General features: G+C 57.3%; 1 protein-coding gene and 1 long non-coding RNA gene across 2 annotated transcripts in view; one reads left to right on the forward strand and one right to left on the reverse strand.

The window, feature by feature from the left end:
• Positions 1–4319: 4319 nt before the first annotated feature.
• POU3F1 (POU class 3 homeobox 1) lies at positions 4320–7249 on the reverse strand. Its single transcript, XM_004741551.2, has one exon. It carries the CDS (start codon positions 7213–7215, stop codon positions 5857–5859), a length of 1359 nt encoding a protein of 452 aa, XP_004741608.2. The 5' UTR covers positions 7216–7249; the 3' UTR covers positions 4320–5856.
• A 169-nt stretch (positions 7250–7418) lies between these two features.
• Positions 7419–18052, forward strand: part of LOC101688505 — a 65160-nt gene continuing 54526 nt past the window's right edge. Inside the window, exon 1 of the long non-coding RNA XR_198602.3 lies at positions 7419–8095. This is a non-coding gene — a long non-coding RNA (uncharacterized LOC101688505). The remainder of the gene's footprint in view (positions 8096–18052) is intronic.

The following is an 18052-nucleotide window of genomic DNA, read 5'->3' on the forward strand; positions in this document are numbered from 1 at the left end:
GACGAACACCCAAAATAATGTGAGATCAGGCACCATGCATTATGCATGAGGTCTGATTTAACATGAACATTATTTCTTGTGTACGAGACCATATGCCTCCGTGCTGTCTGTGCAGCCTAATAATACCCAGACCCACCCTGGTCAGGCTCAGCTAAAGACATGTCCACTGGCTGTGTGCTTGGGGGGTGTGGAAGCAGAGCCCTCCTGGTACTTAGCTCATCTGAAGGGAGCCCATTCAGATGCCCTGAAGGTGGGTGGGAGGTGGGTCGTGTCCCTGGAGAAACACCAGGGAGCTGTGGGGTGAGTAGTGCGTGTGCGTGTGTGTGTGTGAGTGACATCAGGTGCCTAGGACCAGGGGATGGTTCATTGCGTGGTGATGTGGGGACATGTGCATTGCTGAGGTTTTGCTGCACAAGAGGGACGACGGCAGGAAAGGATAGATCTAATTGCTGTGTGTGTTTGTATATATACACGCATATGTACGTGTGGGGGTGTGTGTTTAAAAAATAAGATCACACATACATACAAACACACAGCCTAACTTTAATTATCTGAAGGGAGCAGGAGAGATCTGGGAGGAGCCGGGGACAATGATGGGCAGGGATTGGAAAGCAGTTTGTGGGGTAAGTGCTTTCAAATTCTGAGAGAAAGGGCCCTGGTCCAATGCTGCAAAGCATGGTTGTGTGTGTTCAATCGAATGTTTACAAGTGCCAGGTAGCTCTGGAGAGCTCGGTGCCGGAGACCACAGGGTTGGACCCAGGGAAGCATTACGGTGGTACGGGTGTGACCGCGAGTGTGTGAGCGGGCAAGCTCGCAAGGGCGGGCTCGGGGTTTCAGTTGGCTGAGGGGAGGAGGGCTGAGGATGGGTGTGAGTGGGAGAGAGACAGGAGGCAGTGTGATGGCGAATTCCTGAGAATGGCTGGGGGAATGGGTGGGGTGATGGGCGAAGGAAGGGTGTGGGCAAGCCTGTGTGTGTGTGTGTGTGTGTGACTCAGGCTTGCTTTCTTGGAGGTGACAGTTGCCTCTGCTCTACCTGGCACCCGACCCCCCATAGAGTAGCCAACTTGAAGCAGAACTTTGGGAGGATCCTTAGCTGTAAGCTTGGCCCTGGTGACTGTGGCCATGTCCCAGCTCAGGGACCAATAGAGGGCAGTCCTCCCACATGGAGCCCCGGAAGGGCCGGCCAAACAGTAGCTCCAGGGACAAGACTGTCGGCTCCTCTGGCTTCAGTAACTAAGTTGGAGGCCCTGGGTGACTCCTGTTCGCTAAGCTTAGGGGAGCAGCTGGGCCAGATAACCAGCCTACTGCCCTCACTCCTACCCTTGCTCAGATGGGTCTTGTATTTGGAGCTTTCTGGAGCCCAAGCCCTGCTGGGAAAAGCCTGAACCTGGGTCATCACTGGGATCTTGACCCTCCCATGCAGGCCCAGAGCCTCATCAGAGGAGACTGGATTCCAAACAGCTCTGGGGAGTAGGTACCAGTGGTTGGGAGTCAGCGAGTCCTGTGGGTGCCCAGTCGGGTCCTGGAGTCAAGGGGTGATTGCACAGGACCTGAGCTATGCCACATAGAAGCCAGCACAACCTCCTGGGGCAGGAGGTGGGGGGGGGGGAGAATACAGACGTCCTTGGGGTTTAGGGCCAGGCACCTTCTGCGTTTGCCTTGGGGAGCACAGGTGACCACAGTGGCCACCTTCCTTCTTCCCGTTTTAGCCACCCCCCCCCCACACTAGCAGTGTTCTCCCAGCTCCAAGCATTCGTGGCGTAGTGTGGTCTTCCTTTCTGGATCTCTGGGAGTGGCTTGGATTTGCAGGCACAGTGGTTCACACACCAACACACTGAGGTTCCTATGGGGAGAGAGATGCTCTCTTAATGAATACAATCTGTGGCCACATGATCATAGACAATACTTTTCTTCAAGAGAGAAGGGAAGAGACATGGGCTCAGAGGACGCTCTGTGCTCGGGAACGCTTGGGTTTCCTTGTATGCTGAGGCCAGGGCTGTCTGCCTCCCTTGAAGGAGGGTGAGTCGGAGGCTCTTGGGAGCGGTGGCTCCGCATCCATGCGGGATGGCGAGACCTTTCCTAAACCGTACCCATACTCGAGCCAGGGAGGGAAGATGACGCCAGGGCCAAATCTGTCTCCCTCTGGTTTCTCCTTCCACAGTCAAATGTGCTGCGGGTCCTATAGTCACCCCAGGCTGGAGACTGGGGAAAGGAGCCCTGGGGAGTTCTCTGACCAAGGGCTTGGTCCTTGGGTAGCTGTCCTAGGCTGCTGTCTCATTAAGTAAAAATCTTCACAGCATGGAAGCTTTTCTTCCATCCTCGTTTCCACTTTTTTTTTCTTCCCATTTTTTTGTTCTCCTCAGCTGCCGCTGGTTCTTGGGAGGCCACATTGTTTTGCTGTTTTTTGAGTTGACTTGCTTAAATAATAAATCCACCCTCTTGTACGGGATTAAGCAGACAATTAGGAAATCAATCAGTCAATTGGTGTCAGCTGCAGACAGAGGCCAGTGAAAGGCCCCTGTATTCCCTGTCGCCTTCCCGACCTCCAAACCTGCTGAGGCTCAGGGCGGAGCAGGCAGCAGGGAGCCCTGAGATTCGCTTGCTTCCATTTCAGGGCCCCGAGGTTGGGACAAATCCAGGAATGGAGAAATAAGGAGACAGTGTGGGGGAGTGCGGGACTGATTTGAAGTTCTGTACTTAGTGGAGCAGGAAATGGAGGCCATGCCATCACCTGGCCGTGACATCCTCGGCCCCATCTGTAAGCCTGAGGATTCTCACTGGCCCGCCAGGGTGGGTGATGGCTGGGACACGGGTGCCAATCACAGGGCTCAGCGCCCACTAGCCTGGACAGAAGGAGGGAGGAAAAAGAAAGCAGCGGTGAGTAGAGCCTTGGAAAATCTTGGCGGCCGTTGTACTTGCAGAGACAGTTCCTCCTGAGACTGAGGGTCAGAGCCCAGAAAGTCACTGGGAACTCTCAGCCTGGTGCCATCATCCCAGAGCTTCGGTTTGGTTGGGGACCACCAAGCTGGCGGCCGGGGGAACACCTGTCTGGGTGCCTGGATGCGTCGGCTGGAGCCAAGGCCTCTTCCAGCCCTGGGCTTGGGCTGCTTCCCTGGAAGCAGGGGAACACACACACACACACACACACACACTCATTAAGGACACAACTTTCTCCCCCCACCCCCATCAAGCAGTCGTGCTGCTTCAGGCTTTGTGTCCATGAAAAGTGAAAGAAACCTCATGAGGTTTCTTCTGAGAAGGGAAAGGAACTGCGTCTAGTGAGGAGGCAAGAAGAGCTAATTCATTCGTCTCTTTAAAAGTTGTTTTAAAGGAAAAAGAGGATCTTGATGGGGACACAGGTAAATCTTGGGTTTTGGCCCTGGAACCCCGATCCACCTCCACACATCAGGATTCTGGGGAGGGGGGAGACGTTGCTGCTGAAAGCTTGAGGGGGGAGATGTCTGAGACTATGTCTCCCCCTGACCCCCAGGTCAGGGCTGCACAACCGCCGAATCTTCCTGTTGGCATACGCATCACTCCCTGAGTGTTGGGGCTGGGGGGTTCCTTGGGTATCCCTCCCTGGAGAGATGGGAGGGCTTTGTGGGGGCACAGTTGTCTGTGTTCTCATTCCTCCACAGAGGGAAGTTGGGCCAGACCGTTTGTTCGCAGAGGAAGGGGACCGGCTTTTGCCTAAGCAAGCAGGCAGGACTCCCTTCCCAGGCCCACTTACATCCTGCAGGGCCGATGTGGAAGCTGTTAGGACTCCCCGTGGATCCAGGTTAGGTTTGGGCATCGTGTGTTTGTGGGTGGAGAGCCAGCTGGGGCGGACTGGCGTGGCCTGACCCCGCTTCCAACAGCCCCCTGACTTGGAAGGATAGAGCTGGCCTGGACTCCACACGTGGAGCACAAAGTGAAACTGAAGCCAGGGCCTGATGTCTTGGGGGTGGCGGGGCACTCAGAGGTGCCAGGCTGCTGGTCCAGGTGAGGCGGTCTTCTTCCTTGGCTGAGAAGCAGTCTTGAGTTGTACCTGAGGAATGGCTGTTTGTCCCAGATTCAGTGTGGTGTCTACAGTGTCGGAGGCCCTGGTTTGGTCTCAGGATAGTCTGTTTACAGGAGGGGACACGAGGCAGCTTCATCTCCCCTACGCTCACTCGTTGCCCAAGTAGCAGGCAGTCCTCATAGGGGCCTGAAACAAGGTCTGCATGGTCACCTTTGTCCCAGATAGTGTGGCCAGAACTTCAGGGGAGGTTAGCCAGGGTATCCCAACACTTCACCCGCACACCGACCCAACCCTGGCAGTAAAAAGGACAGGACACAGCCCTGGGGTACATGTTTATGTGAGTAATAAAATATTTACTATAACATAAATATAAAGGGAACTTCCCAGTCTACATTATTATTATTATTTTTTGCAATAAAGATACAAAGAATGCACCAAAACATTGTTCTGAAAAATAAGAAAAATAAAATAACAAAATTTAAATCCAAACGGTAACAAACAGAACAAGAAATGGAGAAGGGGGAAGCTCCAAACACATCCAGAAAATAAATAGAGATGGGTCAGAAATCTGGAAATCATATTAAAATATTTTTTTTTTCGGATTATTCAGTGTACAAAATCCTTTCGGATGGGGATGGAGGGCAGCCCGGAAAAACCAAAAAATAAAAACCAAGCACAAAATGTGTGTACATATCTCACATATTTACATGGTTCCCACCTCACCCCAAACTTGGGGAATTTTTCTCCTGGCCGCCCCAGCATCCCGCATCCCAGGTGGGGCCGGAAAGGGAGCAAGAGGAAGCTGCAAGGAATCAGGCAGAAGGTTCTAAGGGGAACGGCTTATTTCTACAGCTGGTCAAAAAATATCTCCAACTTTTTCAAGTTTCGTTTGTCGGTGGCCAGGAGGGCAGGGCCCCGCGGGGAGCGGGGGCCCTGCTGTGCAGCGGTCAGTCTGCAGCCGGGCAGGAGCCTCTTCCCGTGGGCTATGTGTGGGAGCGCAGACCCCTCCCGCGTGGCCGGGAACCGAATCGCAGCTCGGATAAAACGAAACGAAAAATGAACACTCGAATTTTTTTTTTTTTGTTAGTTTTTTTTTTTGTTGTTGTTTTTGTTTTGCTTTTTGGGGGGTAGGGCAGGGGAAGATAAGGGAAAAAAATAAATTAGGCTAGATTAAAGCTTTGGCTATTTCCTGCTTTTATACACAGACGCGGCTCTCGCGGCCTCCCCTCCGGGGCCCCGATAAATACAGTATACAGCGATTTAAATTAAGGGCGCGGGCGGAGTTAGAAGGACCCCAGGAGCCGGGAGGCTCCATGAATAAATAAAAACCGTAAAAAACCAAGCCCGGAGGAAGGGTAAGGGGATGGGGCGCATCCTTGTGGGAGAGAAGAGGCGTGGAGCGAATTAAGTGACAGTCCCCCACCCTCGACCCGCAGGCTTGGGAGTCCGCGCCGGGGAGAGGGATAGGGAACCCTCCTCTCTTCGTCCTCTCTCCCGGGGATCCCTAACCCCGTACCGCGTTACCTGTCGCTGTGGGGAGGCCGCTGCCGGGATCCGGCCCCGAACAGCCCGGGGTGGGGCAGGGGCGGGGGTCGTCGAGGGGATGGGGGCAGGGAGCAGGCGGCGGGCAGGATGCCCGGGGTGAGTTGGCGCGTTCCGGATCTTCGCTCCTCTCTCCCGGGGCTCGGGCGACTCAGCCTATCGGCTGTTTTCGCCGCTCGCCAGAGAGGGTCGTCCGGGTGTTTGGTTTTGTTCGAAAGTTTCTGGGCTTTTTGTAAAATCCAAAGCAACCGAACAAAAAGAGTTCAGGCCGCGCGGCGCCTCGCTGCGCGCCGGCGGGGGCCCGGCCCGCGGGGTCACTGCACCGAGCCGGGCAGTGTGTGGTGGTGGTGGTGGTGCAGCGCGGCCGGCGGGGGCGGCGGGGGCGCCGAGGGCGGCGATGCACCGCCCCCGCCCGGCCCCAGCTCGCCCGGTGCGTAAACGTCGTCCATGGGCGGGTGGCCGGCGCCGGCCGCCGGGGTCATGCGCTTCTCCTTCTGCCGCCGGTTGCAGAACCAGACGCGCACCACCTCCTTCTCCAGCTGCAGGCTGTCGGCCAGGCCGGTGATCTCGTGCGCCGAGGGCTTGGGACACTTGAGAAAGTGGCTCTCGAGCGCGCCTTTCACCCCCACCTCGATGGACGTGCGCTTCTTTCGCTTGCGGCCCTGCGCCGCGATCTTGTCCAGGTTGGTGGGGCTGCCGCTGGACGAGTCGGTCTCCTCCAGCCACTTGTTGAGCAGCGGCTTGAGCTTGCACATGTTCTTGAAACTCAGCTGCAGGGCCTCGAAGCGGCAGATGGTGGTCTGCGAGAACACGTTACCGTACAGTGTTCCCAGCGCCAGCCCCACGTCGGCCTGTGTGAAGCCCAGCTTGATGCGCCGCTGCTTGAACTGCTTGGCGAACTGCTCCAGGTCGTCCGAGCTGGGCGCGTCCTCGTCCGAGTGCTCGCCCACCGACGAGCCACCGCCGCCCGCGCCCGGGTGCAGGTGCGCCGCCGCCGCGTGCAGGCCGCCCGCGTGTGCATGTCCGTGTGCGTGTCCGTGGGCGCCCAGGTGCGGCGGAGGCGACGGCTCCAGCTGCGCCTCGTGGCCGTCCTCGTGCAGCGCGTGGTGCAGGCCGGGTCCCGCACCGCCGCCGCCTGCTGCCAGCATCCCGGCCAGGCCGCCGCCGCCGCCCCCCGGGTAGGCCGCCTGCGCGTACAGCCCGAGCGGCTGGGGCTGGTGGCCCCCGCCGGCCCCTGGGGACGGCGACATGGCCGGGCCCAAGTGGTGCGCCGTGCCGCCCTGCGCCCATGCAGCGCCCGCGTGGGCCGCCCCCTGGTGCACCAGGCGCGCGTGGAAACCTCCTCCGCCGCCGCCGCCGTCGTCGGCTCGGCCGGTGCCGCCACCGCCCGCCTTGCCGTGTTCCAGGTGCGGGCCCCCGGCCCAGTCGCCGCCGCCGCCTCCTCCCGTGGGTAGCCACTGGGGGTGCGCTAGGCCCACGGGGTGGCCCGCGCCCGCGCCCAGCCACTCGTGGTGCATCAGCTTCTGCACTTCGCGGTACGCGGCTCCCGCGTGCAGCCGCTCGGCGGCCGCCGCAGCCGCCGCTGCCGCCGCGGCGTCCGGGTGCATAAGCGGTCCCGTGCCCCCGGCTCCGCCACCGGGGCCCCGCGGCAGGTACTGCGCGGTGGTGGCCATGCCGCCCCGCGCCCTGCGCCGCGCCGCCGCCGCCGCTCCTCTCCGTCTGCGGGCCCCGCCGCCGCGCTCCGCCGGCTTAAAGCCCCGACCCGCTCGGCGCTCCGGAGCCCCACCCAACCCGCCGCCCATTGGCTGCCCGCGGAGCCGCCTCCCGCCCCCCGGCCACGGCCCCCGCCCCCCGCGTCCGCCCGCCGCCCGGCCCGGCCGCCCAGAGCTCGCCATTGGGCCTCGCTCCCGGGGTCCCGCGCGCCCGCCGTGCTGATTGGCCGCTGGGGCTTCATTCACGGCCCCCCTACCGTCCGCGTACATACTCACGCCCCGGGGGCGCGGCCGCCACGTGGGGAGTGGCGCGGGGGTGGCACTGGGACCGCACCCCCTCTCGTCCTGGCTGCGTGGGCCCCGCTTACCCCCGGAGCAGGAGACTCGGAGCCCGGCAGGTCCCACACTCCACGCGAACTGAATTCCCGCCCGTCTCCTGCCCGGGCGGCCAAGAGGCAGCGGCAGGGATTGCGGGCTCCGGGAGGCGCTAGGGCTCCGAGAAGCAGCGGAGCCCCGCTCTCCTCCCTCCGCAGTGCCGCTGCCGGCGGGCCGGGATTCCCGCGGGTCTCGGCGGCGGCGAGCGGGAGGCGGCGCGGGTCCCGGCTCGGTTCCGGCGCCGTTGCTCCCCTCGGCCTCCTCGCCTCCCGCGCTTCCAGCCTGCACGGAGCTCTCCTCTGCCCGCCTCCCGGACCCGTCCCGTTTTCCCTCTTCTTCTAGACCTAGCGTCGAAACTCCGCCAACGTACGGCGGCCCCGAGAGCGCGTCCGGCGCGGGCCGAGTCCGACCGGCTCTGGCTTTCCGCCTGGTGCAGGTTCCCCTTCCTCCGGGCTACGCGGACCAGGTGAGAACTGCGTGGGCGGCTGGGGGTACGCACCGCAGCAATGCTGCGGTGCTGCGGGGAGACGCGAGCTCCCGTAACCAGGCCGCGTTCCGGGCTTTCCGAGTGAGAGGACCTCGAGGTGGAGACCTAGGCTTGGGGAAAACGCCGCCGATGGGGGTGGTGGACATACTCGCCCCTGGGTATCTGTCCCACGCGGCTGCCGCCTTCTCGCTCCTTCCCTCTGCGTGACCGACTCACTGGCCGAGGTCATGACCGGGTCATGCCCGGACGCGAAACTTGCTCCAGGTGAGGAGTGGCGTGGACTTGAGAAAGGGCAGCTGGCACTTCAGAAATCCTGCATGCAGGCCAGGAGCTGTCCAGCCTCGCTGGAGCTCTGAGCTGGAGTTTAACGGACTTGGTTGGGGCCTGCTGAAAAGGGAACCGAGATGGAGGAAGCCTTGCTAGGAAGGCGGAGTGTGCAATTCCGGGATCTTCTCATCTCCCCAGCAGTGAGAGGGCTCCTTGAAAGAGCCTCAGTGGACTTGGACCTCAACGCAGCCACTCCGTGCCTCTAAGCCCCACACGGGGCTGGAGGCCGAGTGTAATGAGTTGTAGCCTCCACTTTCCTGCACTGAGGCTTCCACCTGACAGCCCACTCTTTTTCCCCCTCTGGTCTTACCTCCAGTGGAGCCCTAGATTCCAGAGCCCTGGGGTCCCAGATCATAGAACTGAGCTGGGGGCCCAGCTAGACCCTACTGGGCAAGTTAGGACTGTAAATAGAGCCTCAGTGAATGAATAAAGGTAATGGGGGCTTAGACAACAGTTGCAGTGGGAATGGTCCTCAGGGTGGCTGGGGCAGAGTCCATGGTGACAGGTCGTACTGGGTACAGACTGCTCCTCTAGACCCTCGGTGTCTGAACCCAGCTAGGGATGCTTGGCTTTCCTGGACTCTGGCCCAAGACATGGTCACCTTGAGTCACCTTTCTTTCATAAGACCATAAAGCACTTGCCTTCCTGACCCCTCCTCAAGCCCAGGAGGTAGGGCCAAGGTGGGAGTTCTGTATTGAAAGCGCCTCTCACGCCAGCCCTAACCCAACCAGCATGACCCCGAAGCTTGGGCTTCCAACCTGGACCTGCTTCTATCTTTCTGGGCAAGAATAGCTCTGGTCCAGTGTCTGAGGCTCTGGGTTTTCCTCCCTGTAAATGGGGACTAACTGTACTGTAGGCAGCCCACCTGCCTCCTGAGGGGAGTCAGTGGGTAGTCTGAGAAAATGGGGGTGAAAAGCTCTCAGAAAAGGCTTTTACTCTGGTTGTTTCTATTGTGCAAGGCCAGTGAATGGGCATGTTACTTCCCCCTTTCTAAGCAAATCTCAGTTTCTTTCTTTCTCTCTCTCTTTTTGTTTTGTTTTTTTTTTTAGATTTTATTTATTTATTTGACAGAGAGAGAGAGGAGAGAGAGAGAGAGATCACAGGTAGGCAGAGAGGCAGGCAGAGAGAGGAGGAAGCAGGCTCCCTGCTGAGCAGAGAGCCCGATGCGGGGCTCGATCCCAGGACCTTGGAATCATGACCCGAGCCAAAGGCAAAGGGTTTAACCCACTGAGCCACCCAGGCGCCCCGCAAATCTCCATTTCTTTATCTGTAGAGTGCGGTTGTGGAGGTTTGGCCCGCCTGACCTCTCAGGCTCTTGTAGCTGTCTGATTCTGTGAATCTCTCAGTTCCTGTTAGAGGAAGGGAAGTGTCTGGACAGCAGTCAGGTGTATGATGTTCAGCCTTTGAACTGCCACTGAGACTTGAAGAACAGTGACCCATGGGCACGATGGTTTAGGGAGTGCTTCTGCATTTATTCACATTTTATCTGCACCTCTCAGCCCTGTAGAAGGGCCCTGAGATTATTATTCCTGGGGTGGAGATGAAGAAACTGGGCTTGTTGGGGCACCTGGGTGGCTCAGTGGGTTAAGCCTCTGCCTTTGGCTTGGGTCATGAGCCCCGCATTGGGCTCTCTGCTTAGCAGGGAGCCTGCTTCCTCACCCCCCCCCGCCCCCCGCCTGCCTCTCTGCTTACTTGCCTACTTGTGATCTCTGTCAAATAAATAAACAAAAAAAAATTTAAGAAACTGGGCTTCTCTGAGGCTGCAGGTCTCACTCTTCATCACGCCTGCTCCCACTGCTATGGGATGGGGGCGGGCGCCAGTGGAGGCACTGGCTTTGGTGGTCGCAGCAGAGAGAAACCACAGCCCCATCCCTGGTAGTTCTGTGGGGACAGACCAGGGTCAGCTGGGGCTTCTGAAGCCGGGTTCTCAGGTGTGTACTGAATTGAGGGGTGTCTGCAGCAAATCCTGGCTCCTAGGTGACCAGTTTGTCAGGCAGCAAGACTCCTTCCCAGTTCCCCCTACCCCCATCCCCCAGCACATCTGTGACTTTGGCCGGTCTGCTTCACTGGTTTTAGCTTCAGTTTTGTCATCTTAAAATAAGACAGCAATCCCTGCTTCTCAGGACGATGCCCAAGCTCCAGTGTTAGCACCCTCGGGGCTGGCTGTGTGGACTAGGGAAGGATAACATTCCTTTCTCTGTTTTGGAAGTTTTAGACCCTCTATAATGCATGGATTTAGTCTGGAGTTAACAGTTTCTTGTATTTGAGAGTTGGGCTCCCCCCAGAGGTCTTGATATCCAACTTGCTTCTGCTTCTGGAGGTTTGGGTAGGACCCCAGGGGCTCTGACATACCCATTGGCAGAGATGCCCACAGTTCAACAGCCCCTCTCTAGGGGAACCCCCCCTTCCCCAGAGAGCCGACGGGGAGAAATTGGGGCATGGCAGTCGGACTACCACCTGACCCATGTAGATGCTGAACGGTTTAGGCATGCAGATGGCCATGCATTCACACATACAACACACAGATATAGACATGCAATTTAGCCTAGGGACAAACACCCAGATTCACAGTACGGACACATGGAGTCATCCCATTAGGATGGAATTCAGAGTCAACACAAACCAACACACAACGATAAATACAGACATGCATCCCAAAGGAAACGTGCCCAGAATGTGCACACGGGCTGCAGGAGGCTCGAGTAGGCATTGCTTCAGTGACACAGAAATATCGGAGACCTGCTGGCCCAGGGGTCACAAGCATGGAAGCTCTCACCTGGCAGGCCAGTTCCCACACACAGGTACACCCTGGTACCCGCAAATGTGAACACACAGACACACTCACACTGTCTCCCCCAGTGCTCAGATACAAAGAGGCCAACCCTGCGCGTCATGGAGACACACAGATGTATCTCCCTGCCCCCCACCATGGAACTAATATATCCCGCACAAGGGGTCAGAAGGCAGAGGGGGGCCCGTGCCCAGCTCAGAGTTTGGCCCTTGCCTTATGGCAGCAGTGCTGGTCCCACGGAAGCAGGGAAGCCCTTTCTTTTTTTATATATATATATATATATATATATATATATATATATTTCTTTCTTTTTTTCCTTTTTTTTTTCCTTCTTCACTTTCCTTGTCTGCGGAGGGCAGCTCCCAGCCAGGCTGCCGCCAGTCTCAGAAGCTTGTGGCCCTCCCTCCCCAGCGGGGCCCCTGCTCAGCCCACCCCCAGCCCTGGAGCTGCCTGGGCTTTCCCAGAGCCCGGCGGCCTCCTCCGGGCTCTGGAGTGTGACCGAGCGCCTGCTCATTTGACACAGGTCACCGAGCCTCCAGCAGATGGGGCCCTCCCTGTGGGGGGTCGCACTGCCGGGAGGGGCAGGCGGCAGGGGAGGCTCTGCAGGGGTGAACTCCAGCCCCACGTGTTCTCTCTGCAAAGGCCTGAGTCACAGACACTAACTCTGTGATCTACATTCACGCTCCTGCTTGAGAGATTCAGATGCGGCCTCTAGAAGACAAGCACACTCCCCACCAGCACCTGTGCTCTGTAATATTCCAGACACATGCCCCAGATGGGCGAACCAACGCAATGGCACACTGAGCAAGGTCTGGGAGGGAGGCAGAGGGGGCAGCTGGGTCTGGCTGCCTCCCCCCTTGGCCTCTGAGTCCCTGTGCTGCGTCTTGTCAGTCCGATCAGTGGGCACTTGGAGTTCGGGAAACGCTGAGAGCGGTTGCATCTGGAGATCCAAGGCCTTTCACTGCTTGGGGGGAAGACAAGCTCCAGGACCCTCCCCCTGGATTCCTTACTGTAAGTCATGAGTGCCAAGAAAAGCTAAGGAGAGGCAGATCTGGGCCCACGGGGAGGGCTCTTGGGGGAGCAGGTGTCTTAGGATACCCTCCTGTGTGCATGGGCTTTGAGCTTTTGGGAGTAGGGGGCAGACCCAGCTGGGAGTGGGGAGAAGAGGACGTGGCTGGCACTCACAGCTGTTTATTTTCCCTTCTGCCAGTCTTCTCTTTATGCCCTGGATCCTGCATTTTCAGAGCGTCAAGGGTCCTGGGTTCCATCTCGGCTCAAACTCAGGCCTGCTGGATGACGTTGGACCGGTCTAAGCCTCAGTGTCCTCATCTGTAAACTGGGCAGGGTGGTCCCTGGTGGGTTGCTTGTGAAGGCGAGATGAGATCATCACCCCGATGGGAATTTGGGACGTGGGGCCTGGGTTTTTTCCCCGGCTGCTTGGGGTGAGTAAGAGCCTGTGTGAGCAGGAGTGGAACCTGCCTGCTTCTCCAACCCGTTCTCGCTCAGCGGCGTCGGGAGTGCCTACGCCCACACCTGCTCTTCCTGGGCTGGATCGTGTTTTTGACTGAAAGAGTCTGGCAGGGTCCTAGGGTCACAGGTGCCCCCCCACCCCAGGGCTGTACTGGGGTCACTGTGTCCATCCGCTTCCTCTGTGCCAGATTCACAATGCCTGCCATCATCCAGAAAGCTCTCCCACATGGGGTAGGATCACTGTTGCCGAGCTGTCAAGCCCTCACCTCTTCCCCTCTGTATTCAACCCCTCCAGGTGTCCTACCTGCCCCTTCTGTCCTTCCGTCCTGCCTGTGATGGCAAGATGGTGAAGAGGAGGGGAGGGGTAGAAGGGGCTCTGCTGCCTGTGGCAGAGGAGGAAGAAGCAGCCTCCTCAGTTTAATCTAAGATTCCCTATTTCTCCGTCTGGGTTAAGGGAGAGAGGGATGGAAGGTGAAATATCTCTTAGGGACGAACCTTTCCTTGCTGCTTCCGTGTCCCGCCGCCCCCACCTCCCCCAAGCCCCTAAGCCATGTGGGTGGGGGTGGGGTCCTCCCAGTGCATCAGTAGAATATTCAAATTAGGGGTGGTCAATTGCTCTTAAAATTTACTTTCATTTTTAGCAGAATGGCAGCGTCTGAGCTGGTGTTAAGGCCCACAATCCGGTTATGCAGAACACGCTCTCTGCAAATCGGTAAATCATTAGCGGGGATTAATCACTCTGAAAGGCTGGGGCTGGGTTTGAGTTTCTTCCTTTCTTTATAAATTTTTTTTTAAACACACTTTTTCATCGGGGTGGCTGCAAAATTCACCACCGCCGGGTGGAGTGAGATCAGTGAATGGTCATTGAAGTCCTTGTCACCTTCATCAGAAGAGTGAGGTGACCTCCTGGACCCCATGTTGACTCTGTGCCCTGACTGAAGGTGGGGAGTGGGCAGCTTGGGTGGGGTGCAGAGGAGGAAGGGGGTTCCCTTGTGTTTGTGTGTGGTACAGCGTTTACAGTCATGGGTGGGGGGCTTAGTGTGTTTGTGTGTGTGGTGGCTCAATGTTGGTGGGCTTTTGTGAATTCGTGTGTTTGTATTTAATGGATTTCCCTAAAGTATTGGTGTGCTTGTGTTAAGGTCCCTGTGCTTGGTTGGTGTTAATGTGTGTGCATTAGCATTTGTAATTGTGTCAGGAGTTTCTGTTTGAGAGTGGTTTTTAAAGATCACCCCTGACCCTTCTCAGCTTCCAGGTAGCTCTGGAGAGCAGGAGGAAGGTCCCAACTTCACCTGCTGGGGGTTGGCTCAAGGTTAATTTACATGTTCATGAACCACTTGGTCCCCAGCTTTGCTTGGAGTGACTGAGTCTGAAGGGAGTCCCCAGCCCCCCTGCCCCCAGACCCCCCTTCCAGGACAGATGGGGTGTTTAGGCTCTCACTGAAACACCTCTTCCCCTCCCACCTGTAGTGGTTGCCTGCCCAACCCATAGACCAGGAACATCCAGCACTCCATGGTTCCTGAACACCAACTTCTGCACAGCTGAAGTGTGCACCACGATAGCTCCTGACAGGAGCTGTGTGGTCATGAGGAGAAAGGTCTCCAGGGTGCCCCTGTAAAGGCTCTTGGAGACGGAGGGTCATTCTTCCAGCTTTGCTGGTGAATGGGCCTGTCCCTCATTTTCTGTCCACCCTGGGCCAGCCTCCTGGTCCCCTCTCCCTAGCCTCATGCTGCCCAGCTCTGGAGAAGGAAGTCATTACCCTCAAATGAGCAAGTAATGATCTTCTTAGGGTGTTGGGCAGAGATAGGAGTATGGGGATGAGGTCACAGGACCTTTTCCCTCCAGCCAGGCTCAGAGTGTGGGTTAGAGGTAAGACTTAGTGGGCCTGGTCCTCGCATCCACCCGCTCCTTCCTTTAGTCCCCCAACCCCCTCCAGGGGACTGTAGTCCTCTCCCCCCCGCCCCAGCCTGTAGTCAGCTCAGGGAGCCTGGGCATGCTTGCCGAGGCTCGCACAGATACCCTGGACTCCTGCGCGTGTGCCCCACTAATCGCCCTGCTCTATGTGCCTTCCTCCCCTCTGCGTAGTGGACTTGCCTGGAGTCTGAGGGAGGGACACGAGGGTTCCTTGGCTGTTACAAGTTGGGGCCTCCGGAGAGAGTTGGTCGGGCTCGGTGCTGGCTGTCCTCCGCTTTCTTGAGGGTAGCAGGTGGAGGGTGGAAGTGGCCAAGAAGGATTTAGGAATTATATTTTCCCAGGGACCTCTTAGCATCTTTATGTATGTCTGGTGGCAGGCATCTGTCTGAGCTTAGGGTAGCATCTGCCTGGGCTAGAGACAACATCTGTTTGAGGCTGGGACACCTGGCTGAGCCCAGCACATTATCTGGCCCCGGGACAGCTTCTGTCTGGGCCCAGGACATGTGTCTGAACCTGGCACAGCATCTGCCCGGGCCTGGCGCAACATCTTCCTGGCCTGGGGGCAATGTCTGTTTGAGCCCTGGACATCTGTCTGACTTGGGGATGTCTGCCGAGCCCGGAACAATACCTGTCTGAGCCCGGGGCTGGACTTGTCATCGCAGATAAAATCACCCTCCGTCTCAACTTTGGTCTGTGGCTGAGAAAAGAGCGTACATCAGACTCATGGCCCTCCTCTCCTTTCGACCAGGTGAGGACCCTTCGGTAGAGTGCCTCGGTTTACCTCTATTTGTAGGCCCATTGGCCTGTTGGCTCTGGGTACCTCAAGGGAGAGCCAAAGCCTACACCCTGGTGGCTCCAGGAGAGTGAGGTTGAAAGAATGTGTGAGGGGAGTGAGTAAGTCATAAAATCTGGCAACTGGCCGAGGACGTCTGGTATGAGTCTCCGTTCCTCCAGGCCTTGTGTTGAATCAAGTCAGAGTCCTCCCCCAAGACACAACTTGGACATGTCGCTTGCCTCCCAGGAAGCCTCCATTGCTCTTTACTGTGAATAACCCCAGGGGTCCTGCCTCTGCCTACCCTCTGAATCCAGCAGCATGGAGTTTCTGTTCCCACAAAAACACAGGGTCTTGAGGGCGTCCTAGTTTTGCACGCGCAGTTCCCTCTCTGTTGGAATGCCCCCTCACCCCATTCTTCAAGTTCAAGTTCAAGGGTCCCATGCTCTGGGAAGTCTTCTTGCTCTAATTCTACAGGAAATCATGACCTTGGCCTTGCTCCCACACCGTATTGCACAGACCACCTCGGTGGGAGCATTTCTGGGCCTGCACTGTGTCATTCCTTTCTGTGCATCTGTCTCTCCTATGGGCTCGGGAGCTCCTGGGGGCAGCTGGCTCTGTTTCATCTGTCTCTTCGGCACCCAGCCCAGTTCCTGGTCTGTAGTGGTACCAGTTAAGAATGTGGCTGAATGAGCACGTGGTTGTTCCACTGTGATCTCATTTCCTTCTCTTTGTAAATTAGGGGGAGGGGGACTTGGAAATGGCAGATACGGGCTTTTATTGTCAGGAGGAAGTAGAGGCTAGCCTTCAGTTTTAGAAGAAGTGGGCTTCAGAGAAGAGGGTGTATCTTCTTATTCGTCCCTGTGAGCCGACTCAAGCTACAGGGTGCTGGATACTAGGCCCAGGGCACCCGGGGCAAGGGCCTGATCCTGCCCAACATTCTCTATCCATGACCAGAGTGAAGTTATATGGGATCTAAAGGTCCTACACAGTGGCTGCCAATGGGAGTGGGCAAGAGCAGCAAAGGTGAATCCAGACGTGACAGCCTCTCTGTGAACTGTGGGGCTGGGACTGAATCCGAGCAAGGAGTCCTCTGCCCGGGGCGCAGTCCTTGATGGCAGGTGGGAGAACCAAGGCCTGGCTGAGCTGGTGTTCAGAAAAGTTCTAGGGTTCCGAGGTTCGCTTGTCCTGTCAGACAGGGGATGTCACGTGACGTGTTATGAATATAAATGTCGTGTCCAGAGCAAACTGCTCCCCCTGGTCGAACCTAGCTGCCCACCCCCCAGGTTCAGAGGGATGTGGATTCCCAGGAGAGTGGGGAGAGGTGCAGAACGGTGGGGAGGTGGCTGAGAAGTGAATGTTCTCAGGACAGATCTGTGCCTTGGTAGTGTTTTATTCCACCAAACTGGAACATCTTTATAGTTTTTGCTGATGATAAAGGCAATACAGTCTCCTTTGCAAAAACCCTTTACCTCGGAAATACTTGAAACAGGAAGTGGAAGCCCTCCGTTCATCTCTCTACCTCACCCCTCGTAACTACTCCTCCTGGCTATGTCTTTCCAGAATACGTTTGCATAGACACACTCTCTTTAATAATAGTGAAGATTTACCAAGTGTTCGCTCTGGGCAGGAACTGTGCTAAGTGCTCCTACCTGGGTTCATACACGGCAGCCTCACCAAAGCACTCGGAAGAAACTGGGGCTCCTAGGCAGGATTAGTGATGGTCGTCCAAATGCGGAAGGTGCTTCCTGGGCCCCCAGGGCGACTCTAAAACGCTTCACAGGCTGGGTGGGTGTGTGCGGGAGCTCGGGTCTGGGGGAACGCCTGCAGTAGGCACTCAGCCAATGGTGGCTGATGCGCTTGACTCGGAAGTTTGAGAATCTGGGATTGTTCTTTGGAGCCCTAGATGCAAGGGCTCTTGTTCCAAAGCCCCTGAGCCACAGGCAGCCTCATTGGTACTGGGAGATGCTGACCGAGCAATGAAAGATGTAAATTCCCACCTTTGTTTGCATGCAATTTACACATATTTATTTATGAGCGCCTTTGATGCATGTCAAAGTGCCTCAGTGATTTTTCTGCTGGGCTTCCAGGTCCTGGCGAGGGCATGGCTACTGGAGGCTGGCTGTGGGCTCAGGGGTGTGCACGTGTGGGCTCATGGGTGGGATGAAAGTGACAGCTGTGGGTAGGTGGGTGGTGGCCAGAGGGTTGAGTGGTAGGCAGACGAGAGCCCAGGGTTCTGGCGTGGGTGATTTGGACAGCTGATAGAAGTGGGAGTATCTGTCCACATAGGGCAGGGTCCTGCTGAGGGCCTGGGGCAGGGTCAGAGCTCCAAGCCCTGGGGTGAGTGACCAGTGAGCCTGTAGGTCCACTGTCTTGGAGAAGCCAAGCTGCCAGCCAAGCTGTCTAGGTAGGAACTCAGACTCCGGGGAACTAGGGTAGGATCCGGGGTTCAGGATAGGATGCATGGTGACGAAGGGCTTCCAAACAAGGGAGAGGGTCCGAGGTAGGAGGGGACCTCCCTCCAGAGTCCCTCCCACTGGTGCTGCCCAGGGCAAGAGTACCTGACTGGGGTACTCTGGAGAGGCCATGGTCTCTGCAATCAAGGCCTTGGGAAAATCTGCCAATCAGCAAGAATAGTCTGTGTGCTGGCTGTGCCCAGTCCTGT

Source organism: Mustela putorius, unplaced genomic scaffold (genome assembly GCF_011764305.1).
Source record: "Mustela putorius furo isolate JIRA1106 unplaced genomic scaffold, ASM1176430v1.1 tig00003853_pilon_pilon_pilon, whole genome shotgun sequence".
Lineage (NCBI taxonomy): Eukaryota > Metazoa > Chordata > Mammalia > Carnivora > Mustelidae > Mustela > Mustela putorius.

What these genes read in the sequence shown, in the direction of transcription:
- POU3F1 (XM_004741551.2), bottom strand. Translation starts at nt 7,215, where the DNA reads ATGGCCACCACCGCGCAGTACCTGCCGCGGGGCCCCGGTGGCGGAGCC.